The sequence below is a fragment of the Lepeophtheirus salmonis genome, unplaced genomic scaffold, assembly GCF_016086655.4.
Source record: "Lepeophtheirus salmonis unplaced genomic scaffold, UVic_Lsal_1.4 unplaced_contig_10450_pilon, whole genome shotgun sequence".
NCBI classification, from domain to species: Eukaryota; Metazoa; Arthropoda; class Copepoda; order Siphonostomatoida; family Caligidae; genus Lepeophtheirus; species Lepeophtheirus salmonis.
In genome coordinates, this window is record NW_027289095.1 from 1,567 (window position 1) to 22,043 (window position 20,477).

The following is a 20,477-nucleotide window of genomic DNA, read 5'->3' on the forward strand; positions in this document are numbered from 1 at the left end:
CATAATGAAATTTGTTTCATATTCAGGACGAAATATCCTTCATCAGTAATAATTCAAGATGTTTTAGGACATAATCCACTTATCTGTTTTGCCCAAGGATGCTGATTAACAGCAGCCAACAACTTGATGATCATGTAGAAAAAGCTTCTCCTTAAATTTACAAAATCACTAAGCTGTCTCGAAAGTCTAGTTGGGTATTCGCATGCTGCAAATATTGTTCAAGAATGAATGTCAAAAAGACTGGACATTAAATAGAACAAAATATTGTCTTCACATAGGCCTGACTAAAGCCTATTGTAAATATGGCGGCAAATATAATCCATACGTTGCCAAATACATCATATGAATATTGTAGACCTGAACAACAATCAATGGAGAAAATTTACTAAATTCTTTTTATCAGGAGACGCAAAATAAATTTAAAAAAATCACATAACTGTACTGACATATATCTTCATAACTAACAACAACACCCTCTGAGAAACCAGAATGCGGCCACCATACATTCTGGAAGGTAATCTTCTCGAATTTTCTTCTGGTCGCACATCGAGAAAAGATCCTGTAGAGCCAGTCATTCAAACGTTTAGCCATGAAGGCCTCTGTCTACGATTAGTGGGGTCTCCCCATGTATCCAAAACTTCATTTGCAATACTTGTACTCAATTTCTTCAGAAATGCCTTCACCATCTGTGAGGGCAACGGCGGCCCAATAGATAAAATAAATTTGAGATTGGCTTTGTATCAGAAAAAGATTAATAAAGATTTTTGTTAAATATATAATTAATGAATGGTATTCTGCTTGGTCGATTCAGTCGACTATAGTGCCTCGAATATTTTAAAATTTTACTACCGGAAAGGGAAAAAACGCACCAAAAGCGACCAAGAAGATTTGTTATGTATAGGTGCCGATCTTCCAGCTTGTGTTTGACAACAGTGGTTCGAACAATCCTTTAATACTGCCTTGTTCTGTGAACAACACAATCGTTTGAAGCTGGGGATTGAACACAAGCTCCCAGAATTGGTGAAATTTATTGTTTAATGGGAGACACCTCACTGTGGGGATCATACTTTATTACTTCTATGTTATTTAAATTTTTTCTACTTTACAACTCCAAATCATAAAAATATATTAATTTGAATTGAGTGAAAAACCTCAAAGATTACTAAAATAAGTAACTGATGGATTTAACTTATTTATAGGTTCTATTACGTAAATACAAATGAATGCAAGAACAATTAATCAAAGGTTTTTACGAATGTAATTCTTGCAATTATTTTACAACTACCTAACTTAAAAATATGTATGATGAAATATATGTACGACTGAATTAATTATATTGAAAGATAACGTTTTGCGAAGTATACTTCAGCACTGTATTTCAAATAAATATATAAATTTGAGAATAAAATCTAGGATAAATAAATAGTTTCACTTAGGCGTGATAGGGAGCAGGGTGATAGGGAGCTGGCTTGTGAGCAGGCTTGTAGGAGTCGTAATGAGGCTCTCCTTCGTATCTGACATCAGCAACATATCCAGAGTAAGCATCAGCAACGTTGTAGGAAACAATTTGTGTGCGGCCATCGGGAAGGGCAACTCTGTATTCACCGTTGGTGGAGTATCCGTCTCTGTTCTCGTTGGCAGCGAAGTTGGTTCCAGCATAGTCATCAGCGACAGCATATCCGTATTGGTAGACGGCGGGACTATCACCGTAGATCTCAGCAGCGTGATAGGGAGAAGGCTTGTGGACAACGGGAGCTGGGTGGTAAGGAGCTGGTCTGTGAACAACAGGGGCTGGGTGGTAGGGAGCTGGGTGATAAGGAGCTGGTCTGTGAACAACAGGGGCTGGGTGGTAGGGAGCGTGAACTGGGGCATGAGCTGGTGCGTGGACAGCAGCAATGGGCTTGTAGTCAGCAGTATAGGGGTTGTGAACGTCAGAGGGATCCGCAGCGGGTTGGTTGACTATTGAAGCATGATGAACACCATGAGTGTCTGTGGATGGAGGTGTGACGGAGCATATGTCCATGTTGGATGGTTTGATGGCTGGATTGGTTAGCAGAGGCAAGAGCCAAAGAGCGGAAATAACAACGAAAACCTGATAAAAAAGTGAATGATTAGATGTTTGTATGTTATATTAGTTTGTTTCCAGTACCTTCATGCTATTGCTGATGTTTATTTTGTTTGATAGTCAGTAAGGAACTGCTTGACTTTTGTCGTGTGGATGAACCTTTATACGCTTGGAATGATAATAATAAAAAGTTTTCAAACCCAACTGCATAAGATATTATTGTACGTAATGAGACAACACCCAACGCCTGCCATTCCTTTGCGTCACATACGCATCAGTAAAAACTATTTTTTATGTATCAAATATTCCCTTTCCTGCAATATACTGTATCTATCTTAATTACAATATCCTACATTTATCCAATTCTATTATTTTCTAATAAATTCTATCAAAAGTATCCTTATTTTGGTTTTTTAAATAAATTAATCAATGACAAGTCTTCATCTGAGAGTTTTACTTGACTATAGAATAGAGAAATAGGCTTCAATTTATTTTCTTAACGTTTCATGTAGTTCTTCAGTTTTTTATCAAGATACATTTTGATTAATGATAATTTATAGAAAAGTAAGTAGAAATTACATATTATTCTGTTTCCTTAATATTAATGACAAAAGGGGATTATGGATATAAACCCTTGTTATTTATAATTGGGCCGTCATCAAAAATGCTGACGTCACATAAATTATCTATATTTATTTTTGCTTTTTCATTGCAATATTTCTATAATTATTATGTGAGAAATAATGAACGTTATAATGGACTAAGTGTTTTCTTTTCAAATTCACACTTTCAGGCGTTCAGTTGATATAACTGGGTACTAACTAGAATTAAACCAATATGTATAACGTTGGATGAAAACCAACTGGTGCTAAATAACATTTTTTTAAAAGTTGAAATATGAGCAGTTTTATTCTTAACTCTAAATATCTAATCCGCTGGAGCTCTCGTGTAGGTAGATGAAAGTTCAAGAAGAGATGGAGGATGAGTAAAAGTACAAAAGAAATTTAAAAAAATCATTCAAAGAGCTCTGATTTCTCATTAAATACGGAGACATAATGAGGATACTAGACATTTTTTCTGAATATTTTATTATATTTTTCAACATTTTCCCTTGGTGACTCAACACACTACTTCCGGGGATGCTTACATCTCGGTATCCCGTTCAAATAGTACTCTGCATTTTATTCTACAAAATAATTGTTCACGAGACACTCATTGTTTTTGACTCAATGACTCCTAGTTGGATTGACTTAGACGTGTTTAATTTTGACAAAACAAGCCTTTATATGTATGTAGCTATTTTTTGACTCTATTAAATGGTTACACTTTCAAAAATAAATATTTAATGACAGCTGAAACTACTCATTATTGTCCATTTTCACAAAAACACTCGCATCAACAAACTCAAATAACTGTTGGATAACATCTGTGTGCCCAAAATGGTCAGAAACGTTGGCTGAGGCAATGGAACTGTTCAGAACACTTTCGTATACGAAGGTACCTTGTATATTTTTTACCCAACAGTCATATTTTATCCTTCTCTCCCAAAATTGCTGACAGCAACCGCAGATAGTTGAAATACACAGGAAATAACTTTGCAAAGGTAACAATTTATTAATTATTGGAGTAGGGGAACGGGATAAATGTCATTTATTTATAGTTTTAAGGCGAAAGGTCCTCAGGCAAAATATGTCGTTTAAGGCAAAAGTACCGGACAACACCAAAAATAAAATAAAAAATGTTCAGGCTGCCAGCAACAAATACTTTCCCGCTCAAAAGTTCTCAGGATTTACAACTCTTATTATACATATCTATGTACAGATCAAGGCCGTTATTTTTTAGATTTCATAACAAGATAGGTTCTGACCGAACTTGGACCGAATTAGTAAACATTATATTAGTCTCAGGCCATTCTAGGATTTCTTTACCAAAACCCAATACGAGTAGTTATCGAAATCCCTCTGGTTTTCGTCTGTCTAGGAACCTCAAAGCTTGATCTCGTTATCTAAACCAGCGTTTCTCAAACTTTTTTCAGTCAGGGCACCTATCAAAAGTGCAAATGCAAAACGGCTGTTGTCATGTTAAAATAATTGTAATTTTTGGTTGTATGCCCTCTTTTTGGTCAGACTAGGATCTACCCTAGTGAAATTTTGTGCCAACTCCGAGGCCGTTGACATACACATGCAAAAGGCTGAGTCCCCATTTTCAAAGTAAATCATGTACAATTCTTGTGGAGATTTTCTTTTGAAAACGTTCTATAATGATGTTGCTTTTTGCTTGTTCTTTGTGAAATCTATTAAGCAGTATTCTTCACACTGAATTCAAGCTGACCCCGCTGGGCTTTTTGCATGGCACGTTAATGACAATGTGTACTTGAAAACCGATTTTTACACTTTATGTATTTTCTCTAAAACTTATAAGTTTATTCTCTACATATATGTAAAAGAATATATTTATGTATTCAAATATGATATGTCGGATTTTATATAAAAGAGTTATTAAAGACGTATAATTTTTCCGCCACCCCTGACGCGGTCAGGCTCTCTAGTATTTCGCGATACCCACTGTAAGAAACGTTGCTCTTGACCAAGAATATAGAACTAAATTAGGCGTCTGCAGGGTGGACTGAAGGATGTAACCTCCCTCCTATTATTAAGGAATTTTTTTCTTTTACTAGATATTTTTTGTTTGCTCAGGATGAAAATATTTTATGCGACGAAAATAGGTGTAAAAAACTTTACAAAATATAAATTTCGAAACTTTTTTAAATAGCTATAAACTTTTGAATTTTTTTTCCCCAAAAATTTAATATTTTGAGAATACCTGTAAATTTTTGAATTTTTTCTCCTTGAAATATCATTTTGGCGGGGAAAAAAGTGAATCTTTTGTAAAGACTTTTTAATTTTTTCCCAGAAATTTAATATTTGAATTATTTTTTCCAAACAATAAATTTTTCTGCGAATAACGATGGATTTTTTGATACGGAAAGGAATTTTGTGTTTATTTATGTTAAAATCTTACTGTTTTAAAAATACAAAACAATATCAATTTTTTGCTCTTGGTTTCTTATCCCCAAGCAAAGGTGAAACTCCAATGTGGCATGGGCATGTAAAAAAAAAAAAAAAAACGAAAATCAATATGGTAACCCTGACAATTTGAAGAATGTTTTGGAGGAGAGAAAGAATACTACTCATGACGTTTCATTAGATCAGCTACAGTCAGCTGTGACGCGAGAAGTAGGAGAAAAAGATATAAGCAAGGACATTTGCCAGAATTACTCCGAGGTCGATCCCCAATTCTACTTTGAGTATAACAGGGACATACAATTATAACTCAGCAACAAATCCTCAGGATTACGCTCCGCCTTTTATGAGGGCACACGAACGTTGAAACATGTTTTGAATATAATTGAATCTATTTAGGAAAGGATGTTAAATAATAATGACAACTCTAACGAAAATAAAATTCCTTCTATATACTACCAATTACAAAGTCAAAGTCCAGCTAAAAACAAACTGGATTCACATCATTGTCCCCAAGAGTTATTGGTCTTATATTAGTATACAGTTTAAGTTACAAAAGTGAGATGTGAGGATATACATCCCTCCACCATCTTTTGAATTCCCAAAAAGTAGAGGAAACTTCATGTAATGAAGGCCTATAGTCCACAATTATATATTTAAGATCACGTTTGTTTAATACTATCAAATGTATCAAAGATTTGGATTTACAATAAACTATCAATACGGTTGTCATTTGTATTTATTATTTTTTTCATTTTTTCATGTCAAAAAGTTGAGTGGTCTTGTGATATGATCGAGTTACATACCCAACTTTTAATTAAAATTATATATATATCTGTTCTTCATTTCTTTTTAAAAAAATCATCGAATTGATAAGAATTAGTTTATTAGTAGGAGTGTATTTTGTAAAGCTGTTACTCATTATGTCTTCATTCTTGAGAATAGAACATCTAATGACATGTATAAAGTGTAGTAAAGAGTGTTTGTTCATGAATAGAAGTGTGTAAGTAGTGATGAAAATCGTGTGTATAATGGGCATGTTAAAAAAAAAAGAAAAGAAAATCAAGATGATAACCCTGGAAATTTGAAGAATGCTTTGAAGGAGATCACCTACAATCAGCTATGACAAAGGAGGGAAGGTAGGAATTAATTAAGGCCATTAGCAAGAATTACTGCAATGTCGACCTTAAATTCTAATGGACTGGACTTGACTGAATAAATATGCACTGGAAGACCACACGAGATATTACTTTAAAAGCTATAGTGTTCTTTGCTTGCCAATAGATTTGAATTTTTCAATTTAGGGGCAAATAATTTATTAAGAGCAGGAATACCTTCTGGATAAGCATCATATCATTTTTTTAAATGTACAAGGTTGATCGTATCTACTGGTACACTTTTAATTATTTTCAATCCAGAATGGTACTGGTGCAAAATCACAGAGGAGGACCGGACATCTTATCTTTGAAAAGAGCAAGCATATACTGTATGAAAGAGCAAATAAGGTCAACAAAAATTGGGGAAAGTTTTGCTCTTTTTGATGATTTTTTCCCCACTCTTGACACCACTGTAAATATGGAGAATAACCGCTACATCCAGACAATGCCTCAGTTTCAGTGAGATATGTCTTCAGAACAAAACAGTGCCCAGGCAGGCAAAGTCTCCCCTCACATTTTGACGGAGAGGAAGGATCAATACTTACATCATAATTCTGGATAAGAACGTGCAACCTTGGCCAGAGAAAAGTTCGATGACAACTTTATTTTGACTCAAAATGGAGCTCCGTGTCATTTGTCACTTCGAGTGCAACAAAGACTTAGAATTATAACTCTCTTGGTTACTCTCGGTCTTTTATGAACACATCTAAATATCCAATCGGGTTTCGTAATCCGAATATTACCTACTACATTATTTTACTATAAAAAAAGTTTTTATAGTAAAACAAATTAATAAAGAAGACAGATCAAAAGTATTGACCCTTTACCCAAATTTTATACGCGCCAGTAACAGCCATGTTTGCAAGTTTCCTTTCTCCTTTCTAATATTTTAGTCAAGTTAAGTTATAGACTGAAGTAGCCATTTTTAAACTTCATTTGAAGGAGGGGGGTAATTGATAGGATATCTATATAGGCATTGGCGCACTCCAACTTCACCTCCAGCCCCCTCCCAAAGAAAATATAACAGGGACAATAAAAAACAAGAAAAATTAAAATCACTTATATATTAAAGCCACACACACAGAGTAATACATATTATACAAATAAATTGGTTTAAACATGCGTCAAATAACTTACTCCATTTAAACAAGGCAATTGCCAACTACAGCTGCACACTCCTTGCTTTTCTTGATGAAATGTAGTTGATGCCTTAATCGTATCAGATCTGTTTCGCAACTGTGTGATTGATTCTGATGATGCCCAGACCAGTAAGGATTCTTTTAAATGATGAACCTGAGGTAAGCCTTGATGAGCTTTAGTTTTGAAAAGCTCCTCTTTGCTTCAGCAAGAGTTATTAGAAGACTGAGACGAACTTGAGAGCAATCCAGAGTTTTGGAAGTATTTGAGAGAGTTGTCTTTCTGAGACTAATATCAGAAGCTCAGTCAAATATATAATGACTTGTAATTTCTTGAGCTCTTTACCATCCAATTCTGATTGTTCCTTAAATGTAATATAGTACTAAGCCTCAGGCATTGTTCTCTCAGCTCCTCACCTGTGAGACTTTGGAGACTTCCACGTTTTCCAATGGGGAAAATATTTCCCGGAATGGTTATGGTGTAGCATCAAGAATGGCATCGGAAAATGTAACACCGAGAATTTGTCAGAGCATCCATGAAAGTAAGTCTCACTGGAGAATAAGAAACAAATAGAATGAATTGCATTCAAGTGCGATGATAAGTAATTTTTTCACATCTTAATATGATTTATGAGAAGCATTGAGTATAACAATAATCAATGCTTCTCCCTTAAGAACAGACCTATAAATTTAAAAAATAAATAAAACTTATAGGAAAAGCTATTTTATAAGTCCTTTTCAGGTCTGTATTTCAAATAAATATATAAATTTGAGAATAAAATCTAGGATAAATAAATAGTTTCACTTAGGCGTGATAGGGAGCAGGGTGATAGGGAGCTGGCTTGTGAGCAGGCTTGTAGGAGTCGTAATGAGGCTCTCCTTCGTATCTGACATCAGCAACATATCCAGAGTAAGCATCAGCAACGTTGTAGGAAACAATTTGTGTGCGGCCATCGGGAAGGGCAACTCTGTATTCACCGTTGGTGGAGTATCCGTCTCTGTTCTCGTTGGCGGCGAAGTTGGTTCCAGCATAGTCATCAGCGACAGCATATCCGTATTGGTAGACGGCGGGACTATCGCCGTAGACCTCAGCAGCGTGATAGGGAGAAGGCTTGTGGACAACGGGAGCTGGGTGGTAAGGAGCTGGTCTGTGAACAACAGGGGCTGGGTGATAGGGAGCTGGGTGATAAGGAGCTGGTCTGTGAACAACAGGGGCTGGGTGGTAGGGAGCTGGATGATAAGGAGCAGGGTGATAGGGAGCGTGAACTGGGGCATGAGCTGGTGCGTGGACAGCAGCAATGGGCTTGTAGTCAGCAGTGTAGGGGTTGTGAACGTCAGAGGGATCAGCAGCGGGTTGGCTGACTACGGAAGCATGATGAACACCATGTGGTCTGTGGATGGAGGTGTGGACAGGAGCAGCATGTCCGTGTTGGATGGTTTGATGGCTGGATTGGTTAGCAGAGGCAAGAGCCAAAGAGCGGAAATAACAACGAAAACCTGATAAAAAAGTGAATTATTAGATGTTTGTATATTATATTAGTTTGTTTCCATGTACCTTCATGCTTTTGCTGATGTTTATTTTGTTTGATAGTCAGTAAGGAACTGCTTGACTTTTTGTCGTGTGGATGAACCTTTATACGCTTGAACGATAATAATAAAAAGCCCAACTTTATAAGATATTATTGTACGTAATGAGACAACACCCAACGCCTGCCATTCCTTTGCGTCACATACGCAACAGTAAAAATTATTTTTATGTATCAAATGTTGCCTTTCCTGCAATATACTGTATCTATCTTAATTACAATATCCTACATTTATCCAATTCTGTTATTTTCTAATAAATTCTATCAAAAGTATCCTTATTTTGGTTTTTAAATAAATTAATCAATGACAAGTCTTCATCTGAGAGCTTTACTTGACTATAGAATAGAGAAATAGGCTTCAATTTATTTTCTTAACGTTTTATGTAGTTCTTCAGTTTTTTATCTAGATACATTTTGATTAATGATAATTTATAGAAAAGTAGAAGTTACATATTATTCTCTCTGTCTAGGAACCTCAAAGCTTGATCTCGTTATCTAAACCAGCGTTTCTCAACTTTTTCAGTCAGGCACCTATCAAAAGTGCAAAATGCAAAACTGCTGTTGTCATGTTAAAATAATTGTAATTTTGGTTGTATGTCCTCTTTTTGGTCAGACTAGGATCTCACTCCTAGTGAAATTTTTTGTGCCAACTCCGAGGCCGTTGACATACACATGTGCAAAAGGCTGAGGTCCCCATTTCAAAGTAAATCATGTACAATTCTTGTGGAGATTTCTTTGAAAACGTTCTATAAATGATGTTGTTTTTGCTTGTTCTTTGTGAAATCTATTAAGCAGTATTCTTCACACTGAATTCAAGCTGACCCCGCTGGGCTTTTTGCATGGCACGTTAATGACAATGTGTACTTGAAACCGATTTTTACACTTTATGTATTTTCTCTAAAACTTATAAGTTTATTCTACATATATGTAAAAAGAATATTTATATTCAAATATGATATGTCGGATTTTATATAAAAGAGTTATTAAAAGACGTATAATTTTTTCCGCCACCCCTGACGCGGTCAGGGCTCTAGTATTTCGATACCCACTGTAAGAAACGTTGCTCTTGACCAAGAATATAGAACTAAATTAGGGGCGTCTGCAGGGTGGACTGAAGGGGATGTAACCTCCTCCTATTATTAAGGAATTTTTTCTTTTACTAGATATTTTTTGTTTGCTCAGGATGAAAATATTTTATGCGACGAAAATAGGTGTAAAAACTTTTTACAAAAATATAAATTTCGAAACTTTTTTAAATAGCTATAAACTTTTGAATTTTTTTCCCCAAAAAATTTAATATTTTGAGAATACCTGTAAATTTTTGAATTTTTTCTCCAAAAAATGGAAATATCATTTTTGGCGGGGAAAAAGTGAATCTTTTGTAAAGACTTTTTAATTTTTTCCCAGAAATTTAATATTTGAATTATTTTTTCCAAACAATAAATTTTTCTGCGAATAACGATGGATTTTTGATACGGAAAGGAATTTTGTATTTATTTATGTTAAAATCTTACTGTTTTAAAAATACAAAACAATATCAATTTTTTGCTCTTGGTTTCTTATCCCCAAGCAAAGGTGAAACTCCAATGTGGCATGGGCATGTAAAAAAAAAAAAAAAACGAAAATCAATATGGTAACCCTGACAATTTGAAGAATGTTTTGGAGGAGAGAAAGAATACTACTCATGACGTTTCATTAGATCAGCTACAGTCAGCTGTGACGCGAGAAGTAGGAGAAAAGGATATAAGCAAGGACATTTGCCAGAATTACTCCGAGGTCGATCCCCAATTCTACTTTGAGTATAACAGGGACATACAATTATAACTCAGCAACAAATCCTCAGGATTACGCTCCGCCTTTTATGAGGGCACACGAACGTTGAAACATGTTTTGAATATAATTGAATCTATTTAGGAAAGGATGTTAAATAATAATGACAACTCCTAACGAAAATAAAATTCCTTCTATATACTACCAATTACAAAGTCAAAGTCCAGCTAAAAACAAACTGGATTCACATCATTGTCCCCAAGAGTTATTGGTCTTATATTAGTATACAGTTTAAGTTACAAAAGTGAGATGTGAGGATATACATCCCTCCACCATCTTTTGAATTCCCAAAAAGTAGAGGAAACTTCATGTAATGAAGGCCTATAGTCCACAATTATATATTTAAGATCACGTTTGTTTAATACTATCAAATGTATCAAAGATTTGGATTTACAATAAACTATCAATACGGTTGTCATTTGTATTTATTATTTTTTTCATTTTTTCATGTCAAAAAGTTGAGTGGTCTTGTGATATGATCGAGTTACATACCCAACTTTTAATTAAAATTATATATATATCTGTTCTTCATTTCTTTTTAAAAAAATCATCGAATTGATAAGAATTAGTTTATTAGTAGGAGTGTATTTTGTAAAGCTGTTACTCATTATGTCTTCATTCTTGAGAATAGAACATCTAATGACATGTATAAAGTGTAGTAAAGAGTGTTTGTTCATGAATAGAAGTGTGTAAGTAGTGATGAAAATCGTGTGTATAATGGGCATGTTAAAAAAAAAAGAAAAGAAAATCAAGATGATAACCCTGGAAATTTGAAGAATGCTTTGAAGGAGATCACCTACAATCAGCTATGACAAAGGAGGGAAGGTAGGAATTAATTAAGGCCATTAGCAAGAATTACTGCAATGTCGACCTTAAATTCTAATGGACTGGACTTGACTGAATAAATATGCACTGGAAGACCACACGAGATATTACTTTAAAAGCTATAGTGTTCTTTGCTTGCCAATAGATTTGAATTTTTCAATTTAGGGGCAAATAATTTATTAAGAGCAGGAATACCTTCTGGATAAGCATCATATCATTTTTTTTAAATGTACAAGGTTGATCTTATCTACTGCTACACTTTTAATTATTTTCAATCCAGAATGGTACTGGTGCAAAATCACAGAGGAGGACCGGACATCTTATCTTTGAAAAGAGCAAGCATATACTGTATGAAAGAGCAAATAAGGTCAACAAAAATTGGGGAAAGTTTTGCTCTTTTTGATGATTTTTTCCCCACTCTTGACACCACTGTAAATATGGAGAATAACCGCTACATCCAGACAATGCCTCAGTTTCAGTGAGATATGTCTTCAGAACAAAACAGTGCCCAGGCAGGCAAAGTCTCCCCTCACATTTTGACGGAGAGGAAGGATCAATACTTACATCATAATTCTGGATAAGAACGTGCAACCTTGGCCAGAGAAAAGTTCGATGACAACTTTATTTTGACTCAAAATGGAGCTCCGTGTCATTTTGTCACTTCGAGTGCAACAAAGACTTAGAATTATAACTCTCTTGGTTACTCTCGGTCTTTTATGAACACATCTAAATATCCAATCGGGTTTCGTAATCCGAATATTACCTACTACATTATTTTACTATAAAAAAAGTTTTTATAGTAAAACAAATTAATAAAGAAGACAGATCAAAAGTATTGACCCTTTACCCAAATTTTATACGCGCCAGTAACAGCCATGTTTGCAAGTTTCCTTTCTCCTTTCTAATATTTTAGTCAAGTTAAGTTATAGACTGAAGTAGCCATTTTTAAACTTCATTTGAAGGAGGGGGGTAATTGATAGGATATCTATATAGGCATTGGCGCACTCCAACTTCACCTCCAGCCCCTCCCAAAGAAAATATAACAGGGACAATAAAAAACAAGAAAAATTAAAATCACTTATATATTAAAGCCACACACACAGAGTAATACATATTATACAAATAAATTGGTTTAAACATGCGTCAAATAACTTACTCCATTTAAACAAGGCAATTGCCAACTACAGCTGCACACTCCTTGCTTTTCTTGATGAAATGTAGTTGATGCCTTAATCGTATCAGATCTGTTTCGCAACTGTGTGATTGATTCTGATGATGCCCAGACCAGTAAGGATTCTTTTAAATGATGAACCTGAGGTAAGCCTTGATGAGCTTTAGTTTTGAAAAGCTCCTCTTTGCTTCAGCAAGAGTTATTAGAAGACTGAGACGAACTTGAGAGCAATCCAGAGTTTTGGAAGTATTTGAGAGAGTTGTCTTTCTGAGACTAATATCAGAAGCTCAGTCAAATATATAATGACTTGTAATTTCTTGAGCTCTTTACCATCCAATTCTGATTGTTCCTTAAATGTAATATAGTACTAAGTCTCAGGCATTGTTCTCTCAGCTCCTCACCTGTGAGACTTTGGAGACTTCCACGTTTTCCAATGGGGGAAAATATTTCCCGGAATGGTTATGGTGTAGCATCAAGAATGGCATCGGAAAATGTAACACCGAGAATTTGTCAGAGCATCCATGAAAGTAAGTCTCACTGGAGAATAAGAAACAAATAGAATGAATTGCATTCAAGTGCGATGATAAGTAATTTTTTCACATCTTAATATGATTTATGAGAAGCATTGAGTATAACAATAATCAAATGATTCTCCCTTAAAAACAGACCTATAAATTTAAAAAGAAATAAAACTTATAAGAAAAGCTATTTTATAAGTCCTTTTCAGGTCTGTATTTCAAATAAATATATAAATTTGAGAATAAAATCTAGGATAAATAAATAGTTTCACTTAGGCGTGATAGGGAGCAGGGTGATAGGGAGCTGGCTTGTGAGCAGGCTTGTAGGAGTCGTAATGAGGCTCTCCTTCGTATCTGACATCAGCAACATATCCAGAGTAAGCATCAGCAACGTTGTAGGAAACAATTTGTGTGCGGCCATCGGGAAGGGCAACTCTGTATTCACCGTTGGTGGAGTATCCGTCTCTGTTCTCGTTGGCGGCGAAGTTGGTTCCAGCATAGTCATCAGCGACAGCATATCCGTATTGGTAGACGGCGGGACTATCGCCGTAGACCTCAGCAGCGTGATAGGGAGAAGGCTTGTGGACAACGGGAGCTGGGTGGTAAGGAGCTGGTCTGTGAACAACAGGGGCTGGGTGATAGGGAGCTGGGTGATAAGGAGCTGGTCTGTGAACAACAGGGGCTGGGTGGTAGGGAGCTGGATGATAAGGAGCAGGGTGATAGGGAGCGTGAACTGGGGCATGAGCTGGTGCGTGGACAGCAGCAATGGGCTTGTAGTCAGCAGTGTAGGGGTTGTGAACGTCAGAGGGATCAGCAGCGGGTTGGCTGACTACGGAAGCATGATGAACACCATGTGGTCTGTGGATGGAGGTGTGGACAGGAGCAGCATGTCCGTGTTGGATGGTTTGATGGCTGGATTGGTTAGCAGAGGCAAGAGCCAAAGAGCGGAAATAACAACGAAAACCTGATAAAAAAGTGAATTATTAGATGTTTGTATATTATATTAGTTTGTTTCCATGTACCTTCATGCTTTTGCTGATGTTTATTTTGTTTGATAGTCAGTAAGGAACTGCTTGACTTTTTGTCGTGTGGATGAACCTTTATACGCTTGAACGATAATAATAAAAAGCCCAACTTTATAAGATATTATTGTACGTAATGAGACAACACCCAACGCCTGCCATTCCTTTGCGTCACATACGCAACAGTAAAAATTATTTTTATGTATCAAATGTTGCCTTTCCTGCAATATACTGTATCTATCTTAATTACAATATCCTACATTTATCCAATTCTGTTATTTTCTAATAAATTCTATCAAAAGTATCCTTATTTTGGTTTTTAAATAAATTAATCAATGACAAGTCTTCATCTGAGAGCTTTACTTGACTATAGAATAGAGAAATAGGCTTCAATTTATTTTCTTAACGTTTTATGTAGTTCTTCAGTTTTTTATCTAGATACATTTTGATTAATGATAATTTATAGAAAAGTAGAAGTTACATATTATTCTCTGTCTAGGAACCTCAAAGCTTGATCTCGTTATCTAAACCAGCGTTTCTCAAACTTTTTTCAGTCAGGGCACCTATCAAAAGTGCAAATGCAAAACTGCTGTTGTCATGTTAAAATAATTGTAATTTTTGGTTGTATGCCCTCTTTTTGGTCAGACTAGGATCTACCCTAGTGAAATTTTGTGCCAACTCCGAGGCCGTTGACATACACATGCAAAAGGCTGAGTCCCCATTTCAAAGTAAATCATGTACAATTCTTGTGGAGATTTTCTTTTTGAAAACGTTCTATAATGATGTTGCTTTGCTTGTTCTTTGTGAAATCTATTAAGCAGTATTCTTCACACTGAATTCAAGCTGACCCCGCTGGGCTTTTTGCATGGCACGTTAATGACAATGTGTACTTGAAACCGATTTTTACACTTTATGTATTTTCTCTAAAACTTATAAGTTTATTCTCTACATATATGTAAAAAGAATATATTTATGTATTCAAATATGATATGTCGGATTTTAAATAAAAGAGTTATTAAAAGACGTATAATTTTTTCCGCCACCCCTGACGCGGTCAGGGCTCTCTAGTATTTCGCGATACCCACTGTAAGAAACGTTGCTCTTGACCAAGAATATAGAACTAAATTAGGGGCGTCTGCAGGGTGGACTGAAGGGGATGTAACCTCCTCCTATTATTAAGGAATTTTTTCTTTTACTAGATATTTTTTGTTTGCTCAGGATGAAAATATTTTATGCGACGAAAATAGGTGTAAAAACTTTTTACAAAAATATAAATTTCTGAAACTTTTTTAAATAGCTATAAACTTTTGAATTTTTTTCCCCAAAAAATTTAATATTTTGAGAATACCTGTAAATTTTTGAATTTTTTTCTCCAAAAAATGGAAATATCATTTTTGGCGGGGAAAAAAGTGAATCTTTTGTAAAGACTTTTTAATTTTTTCCCAGAAATTTAATATTTGAATTATTTTTTCCAAACAATAAATTTTTCTGCGAATAACGATGGATTTTTGATACGGAAAGGAATTTTGTATTTATTTATGTTAAAATCTTACTGTTTTAAAAATACAAAACAATATCAATTTTTTGCTCTTGGTTTCTTATCCCCAAGCAAAGGTGAAACTCCAATGTGGCATGGGCATGTAAAAAAATAAAAAAAAACGAAAATCAATATGGTAACCCTGACAATTTGAAGAATGTTTTGGAGGAGAGAAAGAATACTACTCATGACGTTTCATTAGATCAGCTACAGTCAGCTGTGACGCGAGAAGTAGGAGAAAAGGATATAAGCAAGGACATTTGCCAGAATTACTCCGAGGTCGATCCCCAATTCTACTTTGAGTATAACAGGGACATACAATTATAACTCAGCAACAAATCCTCAGGATTACGCTCCGCCTTTTATGAGGGCACACGAACGTTGAAACATGTTTTGAATATAATTGAATCTATTTAGGAAAGGATGTTAAATAATAATGACAACTCTAACGAAAATAAAATTCCTTCTATATACTACCAATTACAAAGTCAAAGTCCAGCTAAAAAACAAACTGGATTCACATCATTGTCCCCAAGAGTTATTGGTCTTATATTAGTGTACAGTTTAAGTTACAAAAGTGAGATGTGAGGATATACATCCCTCCACCATCTTTTGAATTCCCAAAAAGTAGAGGAAACTTCATGTAATGAAGGCCTATAGTCCACAATTATATATTTAAGATCACGTTTGTTTAATACTATCAAATGTATCAAAGATTTGGATTTACAATAAACTATCAATACGGTTGTCATTTGTATTTATTATTTTTTTCATTTTTTCATGTCAAAAAGTTGAGTGGTCTTGTGATATGATCGAGTTACATACCCAACTTTTAATTAAAATTATATATATATCTGTTCTTCATTTCTTTTTAAAAAAATCATCGAATTGATAAGAATTAGTTTATTAGTAGGAGTGTATTTTGTAAAGCTGTTACTCATTATGTCTTCATTCTTGAGAATAGAACATCTAATGACATGTATAAAGTGTAGTAAAGAGTGTTTGTTCATGAATAGAAGTGTGTAAGTAGTGATGAAAATCGTGTGTATAATGGGCATGTTAAAAAAAAAAGAAAAGAAAATCAAGATGATAACCCTGGAAATTTGAAGAATGCTTTGAAGGAGATCACCTACAATCAGCTATGACAAAGGAGGGAAGGTAGGAATTAATTAAGGCCATTAGCAAGAATTACTGCAATGTCGACCTTAAATTCTAATGGACTGGACTTGACTGAATAAATATGCACTGGAAGACCACACGAGATATTACTTTAAAAGCTATAGTGTTCTTTGCTTGCCAATAGATTTGAATTTTTCAATTTAGGGGCAAATAATTTATTAAGAGCAGGAATACCTTCTGGATAAGCATCATATCATTTTTTTAAATGTACAAGGTTGATCGTATCTACTGGTACACTTTTAATTATTTTCAATCCAGAATGGTACTGGTGCAAAATCACAGAGGAGGACCGGACATCTTATCTTTGAAAAGAGCAAGCATATACTGTATGAAAGAGCAAATAAGGTCAACAAAAATTGGGGAAAGTTTTGCTCTTTTTGATGATTTTTTTCCCCACTCTTGACACCACTGTAAATATGGAGAATAACCGCTACATCCAGACAATGCCTCAGTTTCAGTGAGATATGTCTTCAGAACAAAACAGTGCCCAGGCAGGCAAAGTCTCCCCTCACATTTTGACGGAGAGGAAGGATCAATACTTACATCATAATTCTGGATAAGAACGTGCAACCTTGGCCAGAGAAAAGTTCGATGACAACTTTATTTTGACTCAAAATGGAGCTCCGTGTCATTTTGTCACTTCGAGTGCAACAAAGACTTAGAATTATAACTCTCTTGGTTACTCTCGGTCTTTTATGAACACATCTAAATATCCAATCGGGTTTCGTAATCCGAATATTACCTACTACATTATTTTACTATAAAAAAAGTTTTTATAGTAAAACAAATTAATAAAGAAGACAGATCAAAAGTATTGACCCTTTACCCAAATTTTATACGCGCCAGTAACAGCCATGTTTGCAAGTTTCCTTTCTCCTTTCTAATATTTTAGTCAAGTTAAGTTATAGACTGAAGTAGCCATTTTTAAACTTCATTTGAAGGAGGGGGGTAATTGATAGGATATCTATATAGGCATTGGCGCACTCCAACTTCACCTCCAGCCCCCTCCCAAAGAAAATATAACAGGGACAATAAAAAACAAGAAAAATTAAAATCACTTATATATTAAAGCCACACACACAGAGTAATACATATTATACAAATAAATTGGTTTAAACATGCGTCAAATAACTTACTCCATTTAAACAAGGCAATTGCCAACTACAGCTGCACACTCCTTGCTTTTCTTGATGAAATGTAGTTGATGCCTTAATCGTATCAGATCTGTTTCGCAACTGTGTGATTGATTCTGATGATGCCCAGACCAGTAAGGATTCTTTTAAATGATGGACCTGATGTATGCCTTGATGAGCTTTAGTTTTGAAAAGCTCCTCTTTGCTTCAGCAAGAGTTATTAGAAGACTGAGACGAACTTGAGAGCAATCCAGAGTTTTGGAAGTATTTGAGAGAGTTGTCTTTCTGAGACTAATATCAGAAGCTCAGTCAAATATATAATGACTTGTAATTTCTTGAGCTCTTTACCATCCAATTCTGATTGTTCCTTAAATGTAATATAGTACTAAGTCTCAGGCATTGTTCTCTCAGCTCCTCACCTGTGAGACTTTTGAAACTTCCACGTTTTCCAATGGGGAAAATATTTCCCGGAATGGTTATGGTGTAGCATCAAGAATGGCATCGGAAAATGTAACACCGAGAATTTGTCAGAGCATCCATGAAAGTAAGTCTCACTGGAGAATAAGAAACAAATAGAATGAATTGCATTCAAGTGCGATGATAAGTAATTTTTTTCACATCTTAATATGATTTATGAGAAGCATTGAGTATAACAATAATCAAATGATTCTCCCTTAAAAACAGACCTATAAATTTAAAAAGAAATAAAACTTATAAGAAAAACTATTTTATAAGTCCTTTTCAGGTCTGTATTTCAAATAAATATATAAATTTGAGAATAAAATCTAGGATAAATAAATAGTTTCACTTAGGCGTGATAGGGAGCAGGGTGATAGGGAGCTGGCTTGTGAGCAGGCTTGTAGGAGTCGTAATGAGGCTCTCCTTCGTATCTGACATCAGCAACATATCCAGAGTAAGCATCAGCAACGTTGTAGGAAACAATTTGTGTGCGGCCATCGGGAAGGGCAACTCTGTATTCACCGTTGGTGGAGTATCCGTCTCTGTTCTCGTTGGCGGCGAAGTTGGTTCCAGCATAGTCATCAGCGACAGCATATCCGTATTGGTAGACGGCGGGACTATCGCCGTAGACCTCAGCAGCGTGATAGGGAGAAGGCTTGTGGACAACGGGAGCTGGGTGGTAAGGAGCTGGTCTGTGAACAACAGGGGCTGGGTGATAGGGAGCTGGGTGATAAGGAGCTGGTCTGTGAACAACAGGGGCTGGGTGGTAGGGAGCTGGATGATAAGGAGCAGGGTGATAGGGAGCGTGAACTGGGGCATGAGCTGGTGCGTGGACAGCAGCAATGGGCTTGTAGTCAGCAGTGTAGGGGTTGTGAACGTCAGAGGGATCAGCAGCGGGTTGGCTGACTACGGAAGCATGATGAACACCATGTGGTCTGTGGATGGAGGTGTGGACAGGAGCAGCATGTCCGTGTTGGATGGTTTGATGGCTGGATTGGTTAGCAGAGGCAAGAGCCAAAAGAGCGGAAATAACAACGAAAACCTGATAAAAAGTGAATTATTAGATGTTTGTATATTATATTAGTTTGTTTCCATGTACCTTCATGCTTTTGCCGGATGTTTATTTTGTTTGATAGTCAGTAAGGAACTGCTTGACTTTTGTCGTGTGGATGAACCTTTATACGCTTGAACGATAATAATAAAAAGCCCAACTTTATAAAGATATTATTGTACGTAATGAGACAACACCCAACGCCTGCCATTCCTTTGCGTCACATACGCAACAGTAAAAATTATTTTTATGTATCAAATGTTGCCTTTCCTGCAATATACTGTATCTATCTTAATTACAATATCCTACATTTATCCAATTCTGTTATTTCTAATAAATTCTATCAAAAGTATCCTTATTTTGGTTTTTAAATAAATTAATCAATGACAAGTCTTCATCTGAGAGCTTTACTTGACTATAGAATAGAGAAATAGGCTTCAATTTATTTTCTTAACGTTTTATGTAGTTCTTCAGTTTTTTATCTAGATACATTTTGATTAATGATAATTTATAGAAAAGTAGAAGTTACATATTATTCTCTGTCTAGGAACCTCAAAGCTTGATCTCGTTATCTAAACCAGCGTTTCTCAAACTTTTTTCAGTCAGGGCACCTATCAAAAGTGCAAATGCAAAACTGCTGTTGTCATGTTAAAATAATTGTAATTTTTGGTTGTATGTCCTCTTTTGGTCAGACTAGGATCTACCCTAGTGAAATTTTGTGCCAACTCCGAGGCCGTTGACATACACATGCAAAAGGCTGAGTCCCCATTTCAAAGTAAATCATG

At 35.4% G+C, this 20,477-nt stretch overlaps 4 protein-coding genes across 4 annotated transcripts; all 4 read right to left on the reverse strand.

The window, feature by feature from the left end:
* Positions 1-1,344: 1,344 nt before the first annotated feature.
* On the reverse strand, positions 1,345-2,155 carry LOC139907427 (uncharacterized). Its single transcript, XM_071893855.1, has 2 exons — positions 2,150-2,155; positions 1,345-2,092 (listed from the first exon to the last, which is right to left on the reverse strand). Exons 1-2 carry the CDS (start codon positions 2,153-2,155, stop codon positions 1,433-1,435), a joined length of 666 nt encoding a protein of 221 aa, XP_071749956.1. The 3' UTR covers positions 1,345-1,432.
* Positions 2,156-8,102: 5,947 nt separating this feature from the next.
* LOC121130658 (uncharacterized) lies at positions 8,103-12,499 on the reverse strand. The gene is made up of 3 exons (XM_040726379.2): positions 12,470-12,499; positions 8,937-9,021; positions 8,103-8,878 (listed from the first exon to the last, which is right to left on the reverse strand). The coding sequence occupies exons 1-3, from the start codon at positions 12,497-12,499 to the stop codon at positions 8,187-8,189; spliced, it is 807 nt and encodes a 268-aa protein (XP_040582313.2). The 3' UTR covers positions 8,103-8,186.
* A 1,000-nt stretch (positions 12,500-13,499) lies between these two features.
* Positions 13,500-14,495, reverse strand: LOC121130655 (uncharacterized). Its single transcript, XM_040726374.1, has 3 exons — positions 14,487-14,495; positions 14,334-14,418; positions 13,500-14,275 (listed from the first exon to the last, which is right to left on the reverse strand). The coding sequence occupies exons 1-3, from the start codon at positions 14,493-14,495 to the stop codon at positions 13,584-13,586; spliced, it is 786 nt and encodes a 261-aa protein (XP_040582308.1). The 3' UTR covers positions 13,500-13,583.
* A 4,411-nt stretch (positions 14,496-18,906) lies between these two features.
* LOC121130656 (uncharacterized) lies at positions 18,907-19,753 on the reverse strand. The gene is made up of 2 exons (XM_040726375.1): positions 19,741-19,753; positions 18,907-19,683 (listed from the first exon to the last, which is right to left on the reverse strand). Exons 1-2 carry the CDS (start codon positions 19,744-19,746, stop codon positions 18,991-18,993), a joined length of 699 nt encoding a protein of 232 aa, XP_040582309.1. The 5' UTR covers positions 19,747-19,753; the 3' UTR covers positions 18,907-18,990.
* Between the last annotated feature and the right edge of the window lie 724 nt (positions 19,754-20,477).